Genomic DNA, 22,136 nt, shown 5'->3' on the forward strand with positions numbered 1-22,136 from the left:
AGTCTCCTAGCATCCTCCTCACAGCTAACACTGCCCCCCAGCTTAGTGTCATCCGCAAACTTGGAGATATTGCCTTCAATTCCCTCATCCAGATCATTAATATATATTGTAAATAGCTGGGGTCCCAGCACTGAGCCTTGCGGTACCCCACTAGTCACTGCCTGCCATTGTGAAAAGGACCCGTTTACTCCTACTCTTTGCTTCCTGTTTGCCAGCCAGTTCTCTATCCACATCAATACTGAACCCCCAATACCGTGTGCTTTAAGTTTGTATACTAATCTCTTATGTGGGACCTTGTCGAAAGCCTTCTGGAAGTCCAGATACACCACATCCACTGGTTCTCCCCTATCCACGCTACTAGTTACATCCTCGAAAAATTCTATAAGATTCGTCAGACATGATTTACCTTTTGTAAAACCTGCAATGTTTCTCCCTCCTTTCGTGTTGCTGGGCCTGCTGAACATTTGATGCATTTTCTATTTAGTTTTGATTTGCTGAGGGGTTGACTCTAATCAAGAACTTAAGCATGAGAATGGTGTGGCATTCAGTGAAGGTGTGCACTGTTGGCATTGGATTCTTTAAGATGTGCCATTAGATTGTCCATCTCTGCTCTCTCATGTGGATACCAAAGACTCCACAAATGATTTTTTTAGCAAGGGCAATCTCACCAATCCTGATTTTGCCACGGCTTACTTTAATTTCAGTAAAGTTCCTTTCACTTTGGTGTCTGTGTGATCTTGGTGTGTGCAGAATGGAGGCATGTTTCCTATAGTACACAGAATGCAAGTCTTATCTGCGATGTGTTGAGAAAGGCACTATGTAAATGAAAGATTTCCTTTCTCCTTCCATTACTTTCAAAGGAGGGAACTCACCAGGTTAATTAAAATTGGCAGCACTATTACAATGGTGGCAGTGTTGCTGGCAAATTCAGTGAAGCAGGTGACTAGCATTGAGATCAGAATAAGAGCAATGCTTGGCTGGAAGGTTGCAAGTGGATGAACGTATTTGCTGATCCAGATGGACAATCCCGAGACCTGGAAAACAAAGACAACAGGCACAGTAAAGCTCACTGGCTTGAGAAGTCATGTTTGTTGTATAAGACATGTGAGGGCACATGTAGAGTATTGTGTTCAGCTTTAGACACCTTGTAATAGGAAAAATGGTGTCAAGCTTGAAAGGGTTCAGAGAAGATTTACCAGGATGTTACCAGGACTCGAGGGACTGAGCTACAGGGAGAGGTTGTTCAGGCTAGGACTCTATTCTTTGTATGGCAGGAGGATGAGGGGGTGATCTTATAGAGGTGTACAGAATCATGAGAGGAGTAGATCGGGTAAACGCATAAAAGTCTTTTACCCAAAGTAGAGGAATCGGGTACCAGAGGATGTAGGTTTAAGGTGAGGGGGGAAAGATTTAATGGGAACCTGAGCAATAACATTTACACACAAAGGGGTTCGAGCTGCAGCAAGCTGCCAGAGGAGGAAGGTACGATCACAACATTTAAGAAACATTTGGACAGGTACATGGATAAGGAAGGTTTAGAGGGATATGGGCCAAAAGCAGGCAGGTGGGACTAGTTTAGATGGGGCATTTTGGTTGCCATGGGCAAGTTAGGCCGAAAGGCCTGTTCCCACGATGTATGACTCTATGAAGCTAATAGTGGACCTCCCAGAGTCTAAAACGGTAACATTGTAATGGTTGGAGCAAACCCAAGCACAGCACTGAATGGTAGTTTGGTTCTCCATTTTCACTTCCCCAATCTCATCTCCCGTTGATTAATGTCTGGGCTGTAAATTTAGGGGCTGGTACTTCTATTGTAAACACTATTCAAAACACCTTGTGCATCAAATACCCTGATATTAAACGGCAGTAAATTAATCTGGTCAAAATTAAAGTCATTTTATTTTGCTTTCAGCTTCACTTTGATGTATATCAGGAGTTCTGACTGTTGTAAATGGGCCCTTAATACATGCCCTGCCCAATTCCCTAAAAGTAGGTCAAAACCATGACTTGAGTAGAATTAGGCTATTCGGCCCATCGAGTTTTCTCTGCCAATCTATCATGGCTGATCTAGCTTTGGTCAAGTTTTACTTTCACTTAGAGGGATCCTCTACAGATTGTTTGGGAAAATATTCTTGAACATATTTGACAAATTCCACCCCATCTGTCCTTAACACGATGGCCATCCCAGTCTATATTGAGAAAGTTAAAATCCTCTCCTATGTCAATTTATTTGTCTTGGAGCTGTCTGATATCTACCAACATATTTATACTCCATTTATGATTTGAGGGCATATCGTACAATCCCTTTCTCCACCATATATCCTCAATGGATAATGAGAGTGAATGGATTTATAGTTATGCAGATTGATTCACAGTTATGCAGAGTCCCATCCCAACGTTTGATCGAGAATGATGGAAATGAAGCACAGAGATTGTAGTAACTCAGTGGATCAGGCAGCATCTCTGGAGAAAAGGAATAGGTGACGTTTCAGGTTGAGACCCTACATCATACTGAGAATGAGGGTAGAGAGAAACTAACATAGAAACATAGAAACATAGAAATTAGGTGCAGGAGTAGGCCATTCGGCCCTTCGAGCCTGCACCGCCATTCAATATGATCATGGCTGATCATCCAACTCAGTATCCCGTACCTGCCTTCTCTCCATACCCTCTGATCCCCTTAGCCACAAGGGCCACATCTAACTCCCTCTTAAATATAGCCAATGAACTGGCCTCGACTACCCTCTGTGGCAGGGAGTTCCAGAGATTCACCACTCTCTGTGTGAAAAAAGTTCTTCTCATCTCGGTTTTAAAGGATTTCCCCCTTATCCTTAAGCTGTGACCCCTTGTCCTGGACTTCCCCAACATCGGGAGCAATCTTCCTGCATCTAGCCTGTCCAACCCCTTAAGAATTTTGTAAGTTTCTATAAGATCCCCTCTCAATCTCCTAAATTCTAGAGAGTATAAACCAAGTCTATCCAGTCTTTCTTCATAAGACAGTCCTGACATCCCAGGAATCAGTCTGGTGAACCTTCTCTGCACTCCCTCTATGGCAATAATGTCCTTCCTCAGATTTGGAGACCAAAACTGTACGCAATACTCCAGGTGTGGTCTCACCAAGACCCTGTACAACTGCAGTAGAACCTCCCTGCTCCTATACTCAAATCCTTTTGCTATGAAAGCTAACATACCATTCGCTTTCTTCACTGCCTGCTGCACCTGCATGCCCACTTTCAATGACTGGTGTACCATGACACCCAGGTCTCGCTGCATATCCCCTTTTCCTAGTCGGCCACCATATAGATAATAGTCTGCTTTCCCGTTTTTGCCACCAAAATGGATAACCTCACATTTATCCACATTATACTGCATCTGCCAAACATTTGCCCACTCACCCAGCCTATCCAAGTCACCTTGCAGTCTCCTAGCATCCTCCTCACAGCTAACACTGCCCCCCAGCTTAGTGTCATCTGCAAACTTGGAGATATTGCCTTCAATTCCCTCATCCAGATCATTAATATATATTGTAAATAGCTGGGGTCCCAGCACTGAGCCTTGCGGTACCCCACTAGTCACTGCCTGCCATTGTGAAAAGGACCCGTTTACTCCTACTCTTTGCTTCCTGTTTGCCAGCCAGTTCACTATCCACATCAATACTGAACCCCCAATGCCGTGTGCTTTAAGTTTGTAAACTAATCTCTTATGTGGGACCTTGTCGAAAGCCTTCTGGAAGTCCAGATACACCACATCCACTGGTTCTCCCCTATCCACGCTACTAGTTACATCCTCGAAAAATTCTATAAGATTCGTCAGACATGATTTACCTTTTGTAAATCCATGCTGACTTTGTCCAATGATTTCACCACTTTCCAAATGTGCTGCTATCCCATCTTTAATAACAGACTCTAGCAGTTTCCCCACTACCGATGTTAGACTAACTGGTCTGTAATTCCCCGTTTTCTCTCTCCCTCCCTTCTTAAAAAGTGGGGTTACGTTTGCTACCCGCCAATCCTCAGGAACTACTCCAGAATCTAAAGAGTTTTGAAAGATTATTACTAATGCATCCACTATTTCTGGAGCTACTTCCTTAAGTACTCTGGGATGCAGCCTATCTGGCCCTGGGGATTTATCGGCCTTTAATCCATTTAATTTACCCAACACCACTTCCCGGCTTACCTGGATTTCACTCAATTCCTCCAACTCCTTTGACCCGCGGTCCCCTGCTATTTCCGGCAGATTATTTATGTCTTCCTTAGTGAAGACGGAACCAAAGTAGTTATTCAATTGGTCCGCCATATCCTTGTTCCCCATGATCAACTCACCCGTTTCTGACTGCAAGGGACCTACATTTGTTTTAACTAATCTCTTTCTTTTCACATATCTATAAAAACTTTTGCAGTCAGTTTTTATGTTCCCTGCCAGTTTTCTTTCATAATCTATTTTTCCTTTCCTAATTAAGCCCTTTGTCCTCCTCTGCTGGTCTCTGAATTTCTCCCAGTCCTCCGGTATGCTGCTTTTTCTGGCTAATTTGTACGCATCATCCTTCGCTTTGATACTATCCCTGATTTCCCTTGTTATCCACGGATGCACTACCTTCCCTGATTTATTCTTTTGCCAAACTGGGATGAACAATTTTTGTAGTTCATCCATGCAGTCTTTAAATGTCTTCCATTGCATATCCACCGTCAACCCTTTTAGAATTAATTGCCAGTCAATCTTGGCCAATTCACGTCTCATACCCTCAAAGTTACCTTTCTTTAAGTTCAGAACCATTGTTTCTGAATTAACAATGTCACTCTCCATCCTAATGAAGAACTCAACCATATTATGGTCACTCTTGCCCAAGGGGGCACGTACAACAAGACTGCTAACTAACCCTTCCTCATTACTCAATACCCAGTCTAAAATAGCCTGCTCTCTCGTTGGTTCCTCTACATGTTGATTTCGATAACTATCCCGCATACATTCCAAAAAATCCTCTTCCTCAGCACCCCTGCCAATTTGATTCACCCAATCTATATGTAGATTGAAGTCACCCATTATAACGGTTTTGCCTTTGTCGCACGCATTTCTAATTTCCTGTTTGATACCATCGCCAACTTCACTACTACTGTTAGGTGGCCTGTACACAACACCCACCAGCGTTTTCTGCCCCTTAGTGTTTCGCAGCTCTACCCATACCGATTCCACATCCTGCAAACTAATGTCCTTCCTTTCCATTGCGTTAATCTCCTCTCTAATCAGCAACGCTACCCCACCTCCTTTTCCTTTCTCCCTATCCCTCCTGAATATTGAATATCCCTGGATGTTCAGCTCCCAGCCTTGGTCACCCTGGAGCCATGTCTCCGTGATCCCAACTATATCATAGTCATTAATAGCTATCTGCACATTCAACTCATCCACCTTATTACGAATGCTCCTTGCATTGAGACACAAAGCCTTCAGGCTTGTTTTTACAACACTCTTACCCCTTATACAATTTTGTTGAAAGGTGGCCCTTTTTGATTTTTGCCCTGGATTTTCCGGCCTGCCACTTTTACTTTTCACCTTGCTACCTATTGCTTCTACCCTCATTTTACACCCCTCTGTCTCTACGCTCACACATTTAAGAAACCCTTTCCCTTTAACTCCATCCTCCACTAGCCCATTCGACACCCCACCCCCCTTATTCAGTTTAAAACCACCCGTGTAGCAGTGGCAAACCTGCCTGCCAGAATGCTGGTCCCACACCTGTTAAGATGCAATCCGTCCCTTTTGTACAGTTCCCCCTTACCCTAAAACAGATCCCAGTGATCTAAGAATCTAAATCCCTGCCCCGTGCACCAGTTCCTCAGCCACACATTCAGGTCCCGTATCTCCATGTTCCTGCTCTCGCCAGCACGAGGAACTGGAAGCAAACCGGAGATAACAACCCTGGAGGTCCTGCTTTTCAGCATTTTTCCGAGCTCTCTAAAGTCACGCTGCAGAATATTCATCCCCTTCTTTCCGACATCGTTTGTGCCGACATGCACTACCACTTCCGGATGTTCACCTTCGCCCTTGAGGATTTTCTGCACTCTGTCCGTGACATCCTGGATCCTGGCACCAGGAAGGCAGCACACCATCCTCGCATCCCGTCTGTTGCCACAGAAACCCCTGTCCGTACCTCTCACAATGGAGTCTCCTACTACAATGGCGTTGCCTGCCTTAGGCCTTTTTGGTTTTGGCTCAACAGCCCTATTCGCATCGCAAGCCAGTCCGCCGCCCAGTGTAAACACCTCTTCTGTCCCGACAGCTTCCAAGTGGGTGAACCTGTTCACAAGAGGTACAACACCCGGGGATGTTGGCATTCCATGCTTCCCTCCCGTTCTCACTGTCTCCCACCTTCTCTCTTCCAGTACCTTAGGTGTAACAATCGTACTGTAGGACTTGTCGAGGAACGACTCCGTTTCTCGGACGAACCGGAGGTCATCCACTTGCTTCTCAAGTTCTCCAACACGGCCCTTCAGGAGCTCTACCTGGATGCACTTTTCGCATTTGTAGCAGCCAGAGGCACCAGCGGTGTCCTTGACCTCCCACATACTGCAAGCATCACACTGAATCAGCTTGCCTGACATCTCCTTCTTTCGTCTCTCCCTCTGCAGTGTTTTGCGTAGTCTCCTCTCCTCAGCCTCCTCTCCGAAGACTCTCGAGCCAAAGACTCACACTTTTCTCACAGGGCACTTCCCTCACAAGGCCGCTCACTCACTGCCGCTCGCTAAGAGCAGTCTTGCTTAAATTGACTGATAAATTGCCTGATTTACCAATTTACAAACCAACAGTTTTCAACTGTTTTCCCAGCACTGACTCACTTCTCTCCTCCCACTTTGGCTAGAGCCAATCAGTCGTATCTCTTGCTAAACTCCTGCTGCTGTTGTTGCTCCCATAGCTACAGCAGTTCTGAGGCATGAAAAGGTTCAGAACAAATCAGGGCTGGCACTGGTGACCAAGGAAAGGCAGAGCCCACAATGGTCTATTGTTGGCTGTGGAGGAGGTGATAATGAAGGGATATTTGGAATGCTAACAGTAGAACTAGCAGGACAAATAGAGAGGAGGGAGGGGGCGGGGGGCGTAGAAAGTGGGGGAATGCAAGGATTACTTGAATTGAGAGAAATCAATATTCATACCGTTGGGTTGTGAGCTGCCCGAGCAGTTTATTTTAAAACATTTTTTTTTAAATTTGCCACAGGCTTAGGGAAAGACACCAAAAATGGAGATTAAATTGCAAATTTGTTTTTTGTTTGTACAATATTTTAGGATGTAAAATACTGAGGATATCAGATCCCTCCGAACTGTACCTCACATCCTTTTGCCATGGCATAGCCTCCTCCAAGTAACAGCATGACACTCCAGGGTAAATTACTTTGGATTTTTGACCAAGTAAGCAGCGGTGGATTTGTTTTTCCCGAAGCTGTTGAAGAACAATTGAGGATAACAACAAGCACATTATTGTTTAGTTATGTTTAGAGATACAACACGGAAATAGGCTCTTCAGCCCACCGAGTCCGCGCCGACCAGTGATCACTCCGTACACTAGCACTATCCTACACTATTTAAAATATTTACGGAAGCCAATTAGCCTACAAAAACCTACATGTCTTTGAAGTGTGGGCGGAAACCGGCGCAGCCGAGGAAAACCCACGCTGCCACGGGGAGAACATGCAAACTCCGTACAGTCAGCACTCTTAATGAGGATCAATACCGGGTCTCTAGCACTGCAACTCCACCACTGCGCCACTGTGGTGCCCTGTGTCTGTGCAAGAGCTTGTTAATTGCTAAATTCGGGTAGAAATGTCAGTGGTTCTTAAAGCTAATCATCTCAATGGTCTCAAAGATGATTGACATTTGTAACAGCATATAACCCCCCCACCACCAATTTACACAGAGCATTTAGAGTGATCGAGACATATGGTCATTCAGCAAAAAATAGGCCCTTCCGCCCAACCTGTCCATGCCGACCATGATGCCCATCTACACTCGCACCACCTATCCCTCAAAACCTTTCCTATCCACGTACCTGTTCAAAAGTCCTTTAAATGTCATTATAGTACCTGCCACAACTACTTCCTCTGGCAGCTCGTTCCATACACTCACCTTATGAAAATGTTGCCCCTCGGGGCTCATCACATCTTTCCCCTCTCACCTTAAACCCATGCCTTCTGGTTTTTGATTCCCCTTCTCTGGGTAAAAGGCTCTGTACACTCACCCAATCTATACTGTAGCAAAAACGTATTAAGGTACTTCCCAGATATGTTAGTGAACAATGTTTGACACAAACTATAGAAGAAAATAATAAGGCAGGTGTTCACAGCTTTAAAGAGCTAACGTTGAAGAAATATCATAGAAGAGGGAGGGAAATAGTTGAAAGACACCATTTAGAGAAGAAATTCCAGAGTTCAGGGTCTAGGCCGCCATGGTCACCAATGGTGCATCAATTGAAATTCTGGAATATCAGAAAAAGACACAATGTGCTGGAGTAACTCAGCGGGTCAGGTAGCATCTCTGGAGAACCTGGACAGGCGGTGTTTTAGGTCAGGACCCTTCCTCCAACCCGAATATCAGTTCTAAAAGAGGCTGGGAACAATGAGATTGTAGTGTTCTCGCAGGCCGTGGCTTGGAAGGAGTTAGCTTTGGTCACCAAACACAGTGCAGATGGAAGGTTGGAATGGTAAGTTAGGATATATCTTTAGGAGGGTAGCGTGCGATTGGAACTAGCAAATCGAGAGCTGAAAAACATTTGAATGGCAAATTCAGCAGCAGCTGAGTTAAGGAAGAGGCAAAGAAGGCCACCATTACAGGGATGGTGCTATACGGTGGCACAGCAGTAGAGTTGCTGCCTCACAGTGCCAGAGACCCGGGTTCGACCCTGACTACTGGTGCTGTCTTTATGGAGTTTGTACGATCTCCCTGTGACCTACTTGGGTTTTCTCCGTAATCTCCGGTTTCCTCCCACACTCCAAAGAGGTACAGGTTTATAGGTTAATTGGCTTCGGTAAAATTGTAAATTGTCCCTAGTGCATAGGATATTGTTAGTGTGCGGGGATCACTGGTTGGTGTGGACTGGGTGTGCCGAAGGGCCTGTTTCCACACTGTATCTCGAAATGTAACTAAACTAAGATGGGGATGGGCAGTGATGGTGCTATCAAATATGCCGGGCTGCCAACATTGGGTGAGAGTTGAGGTGAGGTAGGGAGCTTTTGCATTTTTCAGCTTGAAATTATGCAATCTGGTGCATACTGTAGTGAGTCTTTTAACTTACACTTGAATGCAACATTTATGCTTCAAATTGGATTAGGTATGAATAAGGTTAAGCTAAATTACATTCCTTTTACATTCCACAGTAGAGCCAGGATCAACAGGCGCAGCACATGAATAACCTTAGTATATTCATGTATGGAAATCAGATTATAATTCATGCTGTTATGCATATATATAGAGAAACAAAAACATAGAAAAAAGGCAAGAGGAGACAGTCTTCCATCACTGTTCTGCACAAATAAATCAATCAACCTTACCCTTTGACTATAGAAACAAGACGAAAATAATGCCACATATTCAACCGTATATGGTTCAATGAAATTAAGATATATATGTAAAATATATATATGGAAATAGGCCCTTCGGCCCACCAAGTCCACACAGACCAGCAATCTACCATACACCAGTTGTATCCTACATGCCAGGGAACATTTACAGCAGCCAATTAGCCTACAAACCTGCACTTCTTTCGGATGTGGGAGAAACCGGAATATCCAGAGAAAACCATGTGGTCATAAGGAGTAGTCAGGATCAAATCTGGGTCTGTGGTGCTGCCACTGTGCCACCCCTTTAAATTGTTTGTTCTGTAATATATTTATTATGGTGTCACGCCAATAAAGATGAACACATTATTCTTATTTCTGCCCTTAGTTGGATAGCACACATCTCCAGCCATTGTGTATTATGGCTGGTTTTCAACCTCTTCAGTCTGAAGGTATCGACCCGAAACATCACCCATTCTTTCTCTCCAAAGATGCTGCGTGTCCTGCTGAGTTATTCCAGCTTTTAGTGTCTATCTTCAGTTTAAACCACCATCTGCAGTTCCTTCCTACACTCTTTGTTAAGCGAAACAGATCCTATACTCATAATAGTATTCACCTCAACGAAGTATTTTCTTCACCTCCGTTGCTGCAGAGAATACAATCCCAGTTATCAAATCTTTCTTCAAAGTTAAAAAAAATTCCAGGCCTGCCAATATGTTCATAAGTCGCCCCTGGATCCTCTCCAGAGCAATTGCACCCTTTTTACAGTGTGTCATAGTCTTACAGCATGGAAACAGGCCCTTCATCTCAACTTGTCCATGCAGATCAAGATGCCCCATCTAAACTAGTCCCATTTAACTGCATTAGCTCCATATCCCTTTAAACCTTGTGTGTGTGTAAGGGTGTGTGTAAGGTTGTGTGTGAGAGTGTGTATCAGTGAAGCGGCGACAACACCTGGAGTGAGTGGAGACTTGGTGGTGTCCGGGGAGCATTTTCCTCTCTCCCCTCCTCCCCGGGAATGCGGGCTGGCCCAGGTTCTCTGTGTCCAGCTGGGGTCCAGGGGAGTTGAGGGTCTGTGACCTGGGGGTCCGGGGGAGGTGAGGGTAAGTGACTCGGGGGTCCATGGGAGGTGAAGGACAGTGACCCGGGGGTTGGGCATCCGAGCGGAGCTATAGCCCGAGATTCATCCCCGCGGCTCCGGAGGCGGAACCGACGCCCCCACTCACCCGGTCAGCTCCTGGCTCCGGGCCGGGGTTAAAACTCCATGCGGTGTGGACGGAGCGGCCGACGGACACAGAACCACTGGAGGTGATGGTGGGAGGTGTGAGCGGTGCCTCAGGGGTCGGTGCTGGGACCACCGCTGTGTCTCACCTATCACACTATCTGCACGGGTATGTGAATGCAGGTGAGGCAGCATCTATAGAGCGGTAGACAAAAATGCTGGAGAAATGCTTGAGTCTGAAGAAGGGTCAAACTCAGACATAGATGCTGCCTCACCCGCTGAGTTTCTCCAGCATTTTTGTCTACATTGCCATTTTAAATAGTATGCGATGGGCTTAAGCTAATATTGCTCGTTCTTTACGGGAAACCCGCCGACAGAAAACTATTCTCATTGGTGAGTGTGGAGGAGTGTGACTTTATTTATTTATATATATATATATATATTTTTTAAATTGAGCATGAGAACTTCTGACATCAGCGTGAGAGCGTGAGAATTTTGTCAAATGCACGAGTCTCACGCTCAATGCGTGAGAGTTGGCAGCCCTGAATATGACAACCAGGCAGCAAGGTGTCTAGGTTAAAAAAAGAGTTATGTTCTAATTGTGCAAATGATTCAGCATTTACACGTATGTGTTCTAGGTGTAAATGTTTTACTCTTTCGAACACATCAACCATTTTAATGAGTAACCCTATCCTTGATAATACAGGTAAATCGTCAACTCACATTTTGTTACATTAGTAATTTTCCAGTGTAATCCTCTGCAAACTCTGCTGATGTATGAGACTGAATTATAGAGCTATCTTCATTACCATCTCCCCACACACAATGCACAGCTCCAGGCTTTTTGAATGTTATCATATTGCCACGTACAATTCAACTGCAATCTCTATCTCCTTGGACTCGGGGACCTTACAGAATTTACCACTACAAGGTAGAAATGGGGATCATTAAATTTCAATCCCACTCCTACAGCCTCCTTCCATGTTGTAGTAACTAAATGAGCAAATTTAAAAAAAATGTAAAGTGTTGGACTTAACTCAGCAGGACAGGCAGCCTGACCCACAGAGTTACGCCTGCACTTTGTGTTTTGCTCAAGATTCTTTGCTTATGTTTGTTTTGTAAATTTCATTTAATTATTTCTCATTCTTCTGAACTCCAGGGAGTACAATCCCAATCTATTCATTCTCTGCTCAGACAGCAATGCTGCTTTTATGGCCCCAGACCCATTCTCACCATGCGCTCTCCATTGCAATACATTCATTCTCACATAAGGAAAGGCAAAATTGTGCACAATATTCCAAGTGCAGTCTCACTAAGGACCGAGGTAACTGCAGCAATACTTGGTTACCTCGGGCTTCAATACTTCAGGCTTCTGAAGGTTCCTTCCATGAGCTAGGATTCACCTCTATCCATTGCGAACATTGGACTTTGTATTCCCTTTGCACCATCTATTGTATTTGAGTTTCACATGATTGTACACATGTACAGTGTTATCTGATCTGTATGGATAGCGTGCAAACAAAGCTTTTCACTGTTGCCCAGGACATTTGACAATAATAAATCTGAACCTAAACTAACCCTAATTATGTACCCATATAGAAGCAAACTTCCCAAATGTTCCCTTCACGGAGTCTCCTCTCGTCCATAGTCCAAGTACGTAGCTTCACCTACCTTTTGGATTAAACCACCATTTCAGCGAAGGTTTTTGGGATGGAAAGAAGCAGAGCACAATAACGATCGTCATTCCCGTCACTGCATCCGACACATAACTGCAAGAGAGCGTTGTGGAACAAAGCTTAGAGGAGGAGGTTGACCTTTACTATTGACCTCACCTCCTAGTTAGGAGCAAACAGAACCATTTGTGTGAAGCCAAAAATGCTGGAGAAACTCAGCGGATGAGACAGCATCTATGGAGCGAAGGAATAGGTGACCCTTCTTCAGATCTTTCTTAAACATTTGTGTGAAGAATTATTTCTCAGTCAAAAAAACAAGCTGCTGGAGGAACCCAGTGGTTCAAGCAGCATCTGTGGAAGTAAAAGTACCCTTCATCAGGATTGAAAGTGCGGAGGGAAGATAGGCAGCCTACCCTGATCCATTTCATTCTTCCTACCCCCATTCCCACTAACCTTCACCTCCCCACATCATGAACATATGAGGGCCAATTTACAGTAACCAATTAATCTACCAGCGAGGCTTGAATGTGGGAGAAAATGGTAGCACTCAGAGGAAATCCATGTGTCACAGGGAGGATACCCAAACTCACAGAAGACAGCACCTAAGGTCAGGATCGAACCTGGGTAGGTTAAATGGTGAGGTAGTGACTCTATCAGTTGCTCCACTCAATGCTGGACCAGCTGTCCAACTCCTCAAATACACCAGTGGAACTCAGACTCCAGATCGAATGGCGAGATATCTGGGATTACTGAAAATAGTCTCTACAGGTAGTTGTCTCGACTACTGATTGAGCAAGATGTCTGATCTCCCACTATCTCAGCTGGAGAATTCAAATAAATCTGAAACAAAAAGCTGGTGCTCACAAACTGGGCCCAAGAGAATGGACTCTGGAGTGAAAGAAGATGAGTGTTTGTGGTGGAACTCAGCCGGTCAGGCAGCATCTGTGGATGCAAATGGACTGTTGATATTTTGGGTCGAAATCCTTCAACTAAAGTGCTCACTTATGTCTTTTGTGCAGGAAGATTTATTGTGCCTATTCTGGCTTATACATAAGCCCAGGCTCTCCAATGTGGCTGACTCCGAACTGATGCTTCAGTCCAAAGCCAATTAGGGATAGATGATAAATGCTGCCGTCCAGTTCCTGTGAGAAATGCTGAGAATCTATATTCTACACTCTGTGTGTTCCCCTTTGCTCTATCTTTAGTTTAGTTTAGTTTAGAGATAAAGCATGGAAACATGCCCTTTGGCCCACCGAGTCCATGCTGACAAGCGATCCCCATACACTAGCACTATCCTGCACACCAGGTACAATTTACAATTTTTACCGATGCCAATTAACCTACAAACCTGTACGTCTTTGGTATGTGGGAGAAAACCAGAGCTCCCGGAGAAAACCCACACAGTCACGGGGCGAACGTACATACTCCGTACAGACAACACCCGTGGTCAGGATCGAACCCCGGTCTCTGGCTCTGTTAGGCAGCAACTCTACCGCTGCACCACCATGCCACCCTATTATGCTTTATTTTGACTTGAGTATATTTTAAGTATAATATATCTGATCTGTTTGGATAGCATGGAAATCAATGCTTTTCACTGTACCATGGTACACATGACAATAATATACCTAAACCTGTCAGGTCGACATGGGCAAGTTGGGCTGAAGGGCCTGTTTCCGATGCTGTATGACTCTATGACTGTGCTTGTGAATGGCTTGATTGTATTCATGTATAGTATCATCTGATTTGATTGTACAGATTGCAAACAAAAACCTTTCACTGTATCTCAGTACACATGACAATAATAAACCGATAATAATAAGCCATTAATAATGATAAGAATCGATGATAGTAATAAATTAATCATAGAACATTAAAGCTAGAAGAGTAAAATCCTCCCCGTTCAGCCGGAGTCTCATAACTCCAGTGACCTTGGTTCAATCTTGACTGTGGGTGCTGTTTGTATGTAAATTGACAACACGGGTTTCCTCTGGGTGCTCAATTTCTTCCCACACTGGTAGATTAATTGCTGTGTCCTGTTCCTGCAATGTACCTGTAGGTGAGTGGTAGAAATTGGAAGAGGTTGATGGGAATATGGGAGGATAGGCTATTGGAGACTCGTGATAGACACAAAGTGCTGGAGTGACAAAGAAACATAGGAAATAGGTGCAGGAGTCGGCTATTTGGCCCTTTGAGCCAGCACCACCATTCAATATGATATTGGCTGATGATCCAAAATCAGTACCCCCCCCTTCCTGCTTTCTCCCCATATCCCTTGATTCCGTTGGCCATAAGAGCTATGTCTAACTCTCTCTTGAAAACAGCAGGTCAGGCAGCATTTCTGGAAGAAAGGGATGGTTGATGTTTCGGGTCGGGACCTTTCTTCAGATTGAAAGGAGGGGGTGAGGAGGGGGTTTGAAGAGCTGGAGGCGAGAAAAGACCAAGACAAATCAAGGCCAGCCACAGACGGAGACTAGGATTGTTTAGAGAACCAGTGTAGACTCGATGGGCCAACATGGCTCCTTCTATATTGTTAGGAAAGATGAAGACATCCATAGTTGATCTGAACACAAGATAAATGATTTGAATGCAGTAATTGATGTCAACCGTTCAAACTTCACCTCATATTTTCTCTCTATTACAACATCCAGCTATTTGTTAACCAGTTAATCCATTCCAAATGCCAAAGTAAACATGTCCTCTCTGACTGTTCTAAATACATAAACCTGAACTCTGACATGCATCTACACGGGTGAATATGAAAGATTCGTTTTGGGTTCCGAAAGGCAAAACAAAGACAGATGCTGGAAATCTGAAGGAAAAAAAAATCTGAAAATACAGGAAATATTCATCTGTGAGGGGAGAGACACAGAATCAATGATTTGGGTTCATGATCATTCGTCAGTTTTGGGCTTACTTCCTTTGATTTGTTAAACAACTAATGTATTCCACTCATAGATGGACATAAAGTACTGGAGTAACTCAGTGGGTCAGGCAGCATCTCTGGAGAACATGGATAGGTGACGTTACGAGTCGGGACCCTTCCTTAATCTAATTGTGGGGGGAAGAAAGCTGGAAGAGAGGAAGGGCAGGACAAAGCCTGCCAGGTAATAGGTTGGAATTGGTTGATACAGGTGAAGGAGTTTTAATAGGCAGACGGTGGGCAAACATCACCTATCCATGCTCTCCAGAGACGCTGCCCCACCCACTGAGTTACTCCAGCACTTTGTGTCTGTTTTGTAAACCTGCATCTGCACTTCCTTGTATCTATATTCCACCCATTAGCTTACTTCGAGGTCTCTCTATAAATGGCTGAGTGAATATTTTTCTTGGTTCTGTGATCCTAGAGTAGATGTTATGGACTTAGTAATGGTCTTTGGAGGCAATAACGAAGGAGTTGTTTACTATGCCGTTGTAATGTTTTGCACACTTCTATTGAGATAACCAAGGATGTTTAGTCTTTGAGTATATTCAAGTTAGTGATACACAGGTTGTTGGATATAAAATAAATTTGTGAAGTGGGTGGGGACGTGTGTTTGGGACAATGGCGGGCATGATCTTATTGAACAGTGGAATACTGAGTGGCCAAATGACCATGTCCTGTCTCTATTTCTATTACACATCTCTCATAATATTTTTAGTTCATCTAAACAAATGGAAAGAAGGTCTTCTTACCCTTTAGGGAACAGAATGGCCCAACCTGTAATGAATTTTGGATCTCTCGTGAAAAGCAAAACCGCAAATAAGAAGAAGAACATCGAGACAGCACCCTCTGCATACCTGAAAATTAATTCACAAAGAACAAACAAGCATTTATTCAGCACTTTTCACAATCTCAGGAAGTTTCAAAGCACTTTCTGCAAACCTGGCATTTGGGGAACACTATTCACTGCACTTAAATTATAATTAAATCGATTTGAAGTATAGACATGGAGGTGATGTGGGAAAATAGCAGGTAGTCCATGTACAACCGGAGTGCTGAATGTGACAATGATCAAATGACATGTTTGTTTCGATCGATGGAAAGATACAGTATGGAGACAGGCCCTTCGGCCCACCTTGTCCACGCTGACCATCAATCACCCGCTCACACCAGTTCTATGTTATCCCACTTTTGCATCCACTCCTTACACACCAGGGGCAATTTACAGAGGCTGTTTAACCTACAAACCCACACGTGTTTGGGATGCGGGAGGAAACCGGAGCACCTGGAGGAAACACACATGGCCACAGGGAGAACGTGCAAACTGCACACAGACAGCACCCAGGTCTGGATCGATCCGGGTTCTCTGGCGCTGTGAGGCAGGTGTGGCACAGTGCCACCGTCGATGACGCTGACTGAGGAATCTATACTATTGGCTAAAGTCAAAACCACTGTCAAAAACTTCCTTGCAATTCTTTGGTAGAGTGTTATGGGGTTTTTTATGTCACACTAAGGGGACACACAGGGCTTTAAGTTAAGACCTCATTGACTGGGTGTTAGGATTTGGTGTTAAATAATTTGGTGAGTACTTTGGGAAAATATAATAGGAATTACATAATTTAATTAAAATGAAACATCTTCGATCAAATACATCCTCTTCTGTGGAAGGCCTTCATCTCCACATCTTGTGGGGCAATATGGTTGCTGGAAGCATGGGACGGGATAGAGGAACAAGATGGTGTGAGTGGGAGGAGGAAGAAATGTACAATGATTTGAATAGAAAATGATCAAGTTGACCATCTCCTTGTAGAACAGGGAACTCTAGCAAAAGATTAATGGGATTCTGAGAAAACTTCGAAGATTGCCCATTGATTGACTTTGCCTCCCAGAGGTTTGAGGCCGACAGACTTAGTCATAAAATGCTATAACCATTTATTGTGCAATGATTAAAAATCTAAGACTCAAAGTCAGTTTAACTGACTCAGGTGGCACATACAGTGGCTACAGAGTAATGCTTTGCTAAACATGGTGCCGATCAGATCCCAAAGCGGAATGTTGCTGAAGCAACCTTCTACTGCTGATGGAAATCTGAAACAAAATGAAAAATAACAGCAGGAGAAGCAGCATCTGTGTAAAGAAAAACAGGCTATGCTTTAGGTCTGTGATTAGAACACAGAACGTAGAACAGTACAGCATAGGAAGAGGCCCTTTGGCCCATAATGTGTGTGCCGAACATAATGCCAGGACAAACGCTTATCTGCCTGGACATAATGCCAACTTTTATCTCCCTGCATTAATTCCCTGCATATCCATGTGTCTATCCAATAGTTTCTTAAATGCCACTATTGTATCTCTCTCCATCACCACCCCTGGCAGTGCGCTCCAGGCATTCATCACCATCTGCGTAAAAAGACTTCCCCGCACCTCTCCTTCAAATTTTGCCCCTCTCATCTTCAAGCTGTGCCCTCTAGTCTTTGAGATTTCCACCCTGGAATGTTGACGATTTCTCATTAAATTCGCAGAGCTGAAGTGTCGACTGTTTCTCCCTCCACAGATGCTGCCTGACCTGCTGAGATTTTGTAGCTTGCTGTGTTTGAACTTACTTGGAGGTATAGGATGTGATTTTGGGAATGAGACCTATATTTTGGAACGGATATTGGATTGATGTGATTACGTTTTGGAACCGCGAAAGGGAAAATAATTGTACTGGTATTACTGGTATTGCTGGTGGCAATCTCATTTGGCAACAGAAGTAATTGATAATAAATCACTCCACTGCAACTATGAAATGTTGGCCTATTCGGAAACATCTGTTCTAAATCCTGCACAGATTTCAGTGAACCTGAGGGGAAAACACTGGCAGGACCCTGCTAGTTAACATACAGCACATTACCAATGTAGATCCACCCATGCTTACGTGAATGGCCCCAGTTTACTGTATTCACACTTTATTGCACTCATTACTCTGGCTTCAGTTTCTGCAGTATTTCCCTTCTTCCTGCACGACCTAAAGGGAGGAGCGACAAAGGAGAAAATAAATGCTAGAATTATCACTACGACAAAGTTTCAGCACAGAATCAACACTGGATAATAGTGAATTTTACTTTCTGAAACCATAGTCCAAGCTAGGTCAAAAAGATCACACATTTTACACAGAACATAGAATGACATCTGAGCATTCTCTGCACTTTTGTTATTTTTTTAATCTGAATTTGATCCCTGTGTAATTTGTTGAGAGAGAATGGTTATTTCACAGCCCTCTATATAAATCACTGAGGCAAACAGTCCATAAGTAACTCAGGTTGACGTGGATTTCTGAATATATTATTTATATTTCATGTAGTAGTCATACGTTAACATGTGTTAAAGCGGTGCAGCTGATAGACCTGCTGCCTCACAGCACCAGAGAAATGTGATCTCGGGTGCTGGCTGCGTGGAGTTTGTATGTTTGTCCTATGATTGCTTGGGTTCCCTCTGGGTGCTCCAGTTTGCTCCCACATCACAAAGATATACGGTTTTGTAGGTTAATTGGCTTCTGTAAATTTCCCCTAGTGTGCAGAGTGTGGGCGTGAAAGTGGCTTAACATAGAACGAGTGTGAACATGTGATCGATGGTTGATGTGAATTCGGTGGGCTGAAGAGCCTAGTTTCAGTGCTGCATATTTCAATCAATCAAAACATTATTAGATGCATTCAGAAATGTTAAAGACCGTGGGATCGAAGGGCGAGTGGCAAAGTGGATCTCAAATTGTCACAGTGGCAAAAGGTGGAATGTAGATGGGTGTTTTTATGATTGAAAGGCCGTTACCAGGATTATTCCGTGGGACGCAGTACACAGTCACTAGGTTTTTATTTAAAATAATAATGATTTAAAAGTAGTGGTATGATAAAGAGGTTTGTGGATGAAACAAACTGAAGTGTGTGGTTGACAATGAGGTGGAGATAGAGTCATACAGCACATAAGGAGGCCCTTCGGCCCATCTCATCCATGCCAACCAAGATGCCCCATTTAAGCTAGTCCCATTTTCCCGTATTAGGCCCATATCTCTCTAAACCGTTCCTATCCGTGTATCTTCATTTGTTGGTGAAACCTTGTGATCAGTAGAGATTTTCCATTTGGTCGACTGAAATAGGGCAGCACAGTGATGCAGCGGTAGAGTTGCTGCCTTACAGTGCCCGAGGCCTGAGTGCGATCCAGGCTATGGGTGCTGACTGTACAGAGTTTGTACATTCTCCCTGTGACTATGTGGGGTTTTCTCCAGGTGCTCCGGTTTCTTCCCACGCTCCAAAGACCTACAAGTTTGTAGGTTAACTGGCCGTGGTAAAATTACAAATTGTCCCTAGTGTGTAGGATAGTGCTAGTGTACGGGGTGATCACTGGTCGACACGGACTCGGTGGACCGGAAGTCCTGTTTCTGCGCTGTATCTCTAAAGTCTAACGGTAATGTTTGAATATGTGGGAGATAGATGCCAAGGCCTGGACTAAAGGCACGCAAGGAAGATTTCAACTCAGAATTGTTCCTATTCCATATGTCCTTCTTGATACCTTATGTTGAATCCTCCATATAGGAAAGCGATCCACACCCAACCAACGATCAGGAAGAGGAATGCGAGCGGGCAGGAAAAGATGAACCATGAGGCAAAGTTCAGGTCGTCACAGGCAGGGAAATAACTGAAACAAAATAAGATTATCCCTCAGTCTCATAACTTGGAGAAACAAAGCAAATCGCAGCACATCATCTGTAAAATCACAAGATTAATTGCAAACGGCCCTTTGGTCCACCGGGTCTGTGCCAACCAACAATTACCCATGCACACTAGTTTTACATCATCCCACATTCACACCCACTCCCTACACACTAGGGGAAATTTAGACTGCCAATTCACCTTCAAACCCGCACATCTTTGGGATGTGGGGGGAAACTGTATCTCAAAACTAAAAGGAAAGGATGTTTCCACTAGTGGGAGAGTCCAGGACCAGAGGCCATAGCCAAAGAATAGAATGATGTACCTTTAGATAGGAGATGAGGAGGAATTTCTTTAGTCAAAGGGTACTGAATCTGTGGAAAATCATTGCCACAGAACGCTGTGGAGGCCAAGTCAATGCACATTTTTAAGGCGGAGATTGATATATTCTTGATTAGTACGAGTGTCAGGGGTTATGGGGAGAAGGCAGGGGAGAGGGAAAGATAGATCAGCCATGATTGAATGGCGGAGTAGACTTGATGGGCCGAATGACCTAATTCTGCTCCTATAACTTATGAACTTAAAACCAAAATTAAAAGTTTGAGCAGCAATGAGCAACCATTATTCTTTTATCTCTCATAATATTGGAAAGTAACCTCGGGTTACATATTACACGGCTTAGAAGCAGTGTAACACTTGTGTCTCAGTAAAGCACCCCCCCAGAGCATCAGGACAGAACTTTCATCACCCTCATTCGCTGTTCTTGCAGGATCGCTCGACAAAAGTGACAATGTTTATTTTAAAGCAAAATTGTGAGTTTCACTTTACATTTTCAGCTGCCCAACCAGAATCAGGTTAGGAGTTGTCCCAGTCAGTGTGGCGGTCCCTCCAATACTTGCAGCGTAAGGAATGGAGACAAGGAAACCCTTCCATAGTTTCTTCTGGTCTTCTGCAACCTTCTGCTGCCTGAGTGTCAAGTTAGCATTTGTTTCAAATTCCTCTGGGCTTTTGCTGTGGAAGGAAACCAAAGGCCATATACAGGCAGTGCTATAATTTCCTCAATTAATGCAGGTTCGAACATAAGCTAAACTAATGCTGTTCTCAGGACTGAGAACACTAATAGCATAGATACTTAAATAGGTAATTAAAGATAGACACAAAAAGCTGGAGTAACAGCAGGTCAGCCAGCATCTCTGGAGGAAAGGAATAGGTGACATTTTGGGTCGAGACCTTTAGACTGAGAATCAGGGGAAAGGGAAAAGAGAGATATAGACGGTGTTGTAGAGAGATATAGAACAAATGAATGAAAGATGTGCAAAAAAGTACCAATGATAAAGGAAGCAGGCCATAGTTAGCTGTTTGTCAGGTGAGATTGAGTACAGACAATGAGACTCAACAAGGTGACTTTGAAGCTGGTATGACTTGGGGGGGATGGAGAGAGAGGGAATGCAGGGGGGTTACTTGATGTTAGAGAAATCAATGTCCATTCATACCACTGGGTTGTAAGCTGCCCAAGCGAAATATGAGATACTGCTCCTCCAAATTGCATTTAGCCTTACTCTGACAATGGAGGAGGCCTAGGACAGAAAGGGATGGGATATGACTGTACAAAGGAGGGGGAAAGGAACAGGGTGACTCGGGCGGGACACGGGGAGAAATGGGTGTGCACTGGTTGGGGGGGCGCAAAGGAAAGAGTGTGGGATTCAGTAATAGTGGGTAAACATAAATTATTAGCCAAAACCGTACAGTATGTTCTTGCCAACACGTAACTGAATGCCTGAAACCTATTGAACCTGTTACCTTAGAACAAGCAGGTTAAAGGCCCAGGGAATTATTTTATCTTTGGGGTTAATTAAAACACATTTGATGTTAGGTTTAGACTTTACTTTTGAATAACAACGGGGAAACAGGCTCTTCAGCCCACTGAGTCTGCGCTGACCAGCGATCACCCCATACACTAGCACTGTCCCACCCACGAGCGATGATTTACAATTTTACCAAAGCCAATTAACCTGCAAACCTGCATGGCTTTGGAGTGTGGGAGGAAACCTGAGCACCTGGATCAAACGGACGTGGTCACAGGGAGAAAATACC

At 44.1% G+C, this 22,136-nt stretch overlaps 1 protein-coding gene across 1 annotated transcript in view; it reads right to left on the reverse strand.

Moving 5' to 3' along the window:
- slc13a3 (solute carrier family 13 member 3) overlaps positions 1-22,136 on the reverse strand; it is a 55,980-nt gene that overhangs the window by 8,539 nt on the left and 25,305 nt on the right. The window contains exons 5-11 of the mRNA XM_033041863.1: positions 20,871-21,053; positions 19,903-20,028; positions 18,275-18,364; positions 16,110-16,214; positions 12,433-12,530; positions 7,317-7,429; positions 873-1,034 (exon numbers count right to left, since the gene is read on the reverse strand). Of these exons, the coding sequence (XP_032897754.1) occupies positions 873-1,034; positions 7,317-7,429; positions 12,433-12,530; positions 16,110-16,214; positions 18,275-18,364; positions 19,903-20,028; positions 20,871-21,053 (877 nt within the window). The remainder of the gene's footprint in view (positions 1-872; positions 1,035-7,316; positions 7,430-12,432; positions 12,531-16,109; positions 16,215-18,274; positions 18,365-19,902; positions 20,029-20,870; positions 21,054-22,136) is intronic.

The sequence above is a fragment of the Amblyraja radiata genome, chromosome 23 (assembly GCF_010909765.2).
Source record: "Amblyraja radiata isolate CabotCenter1 chromosome 23, sAmbRad1.1.pri, whole genome shotgun sequence".
Lineage (NCBI taxonomy): Eukaryota > Metazoa > Chordata > Chondrichthyes > Rajiformes > Rajidae > Amblyraja > Amblyraja radiata.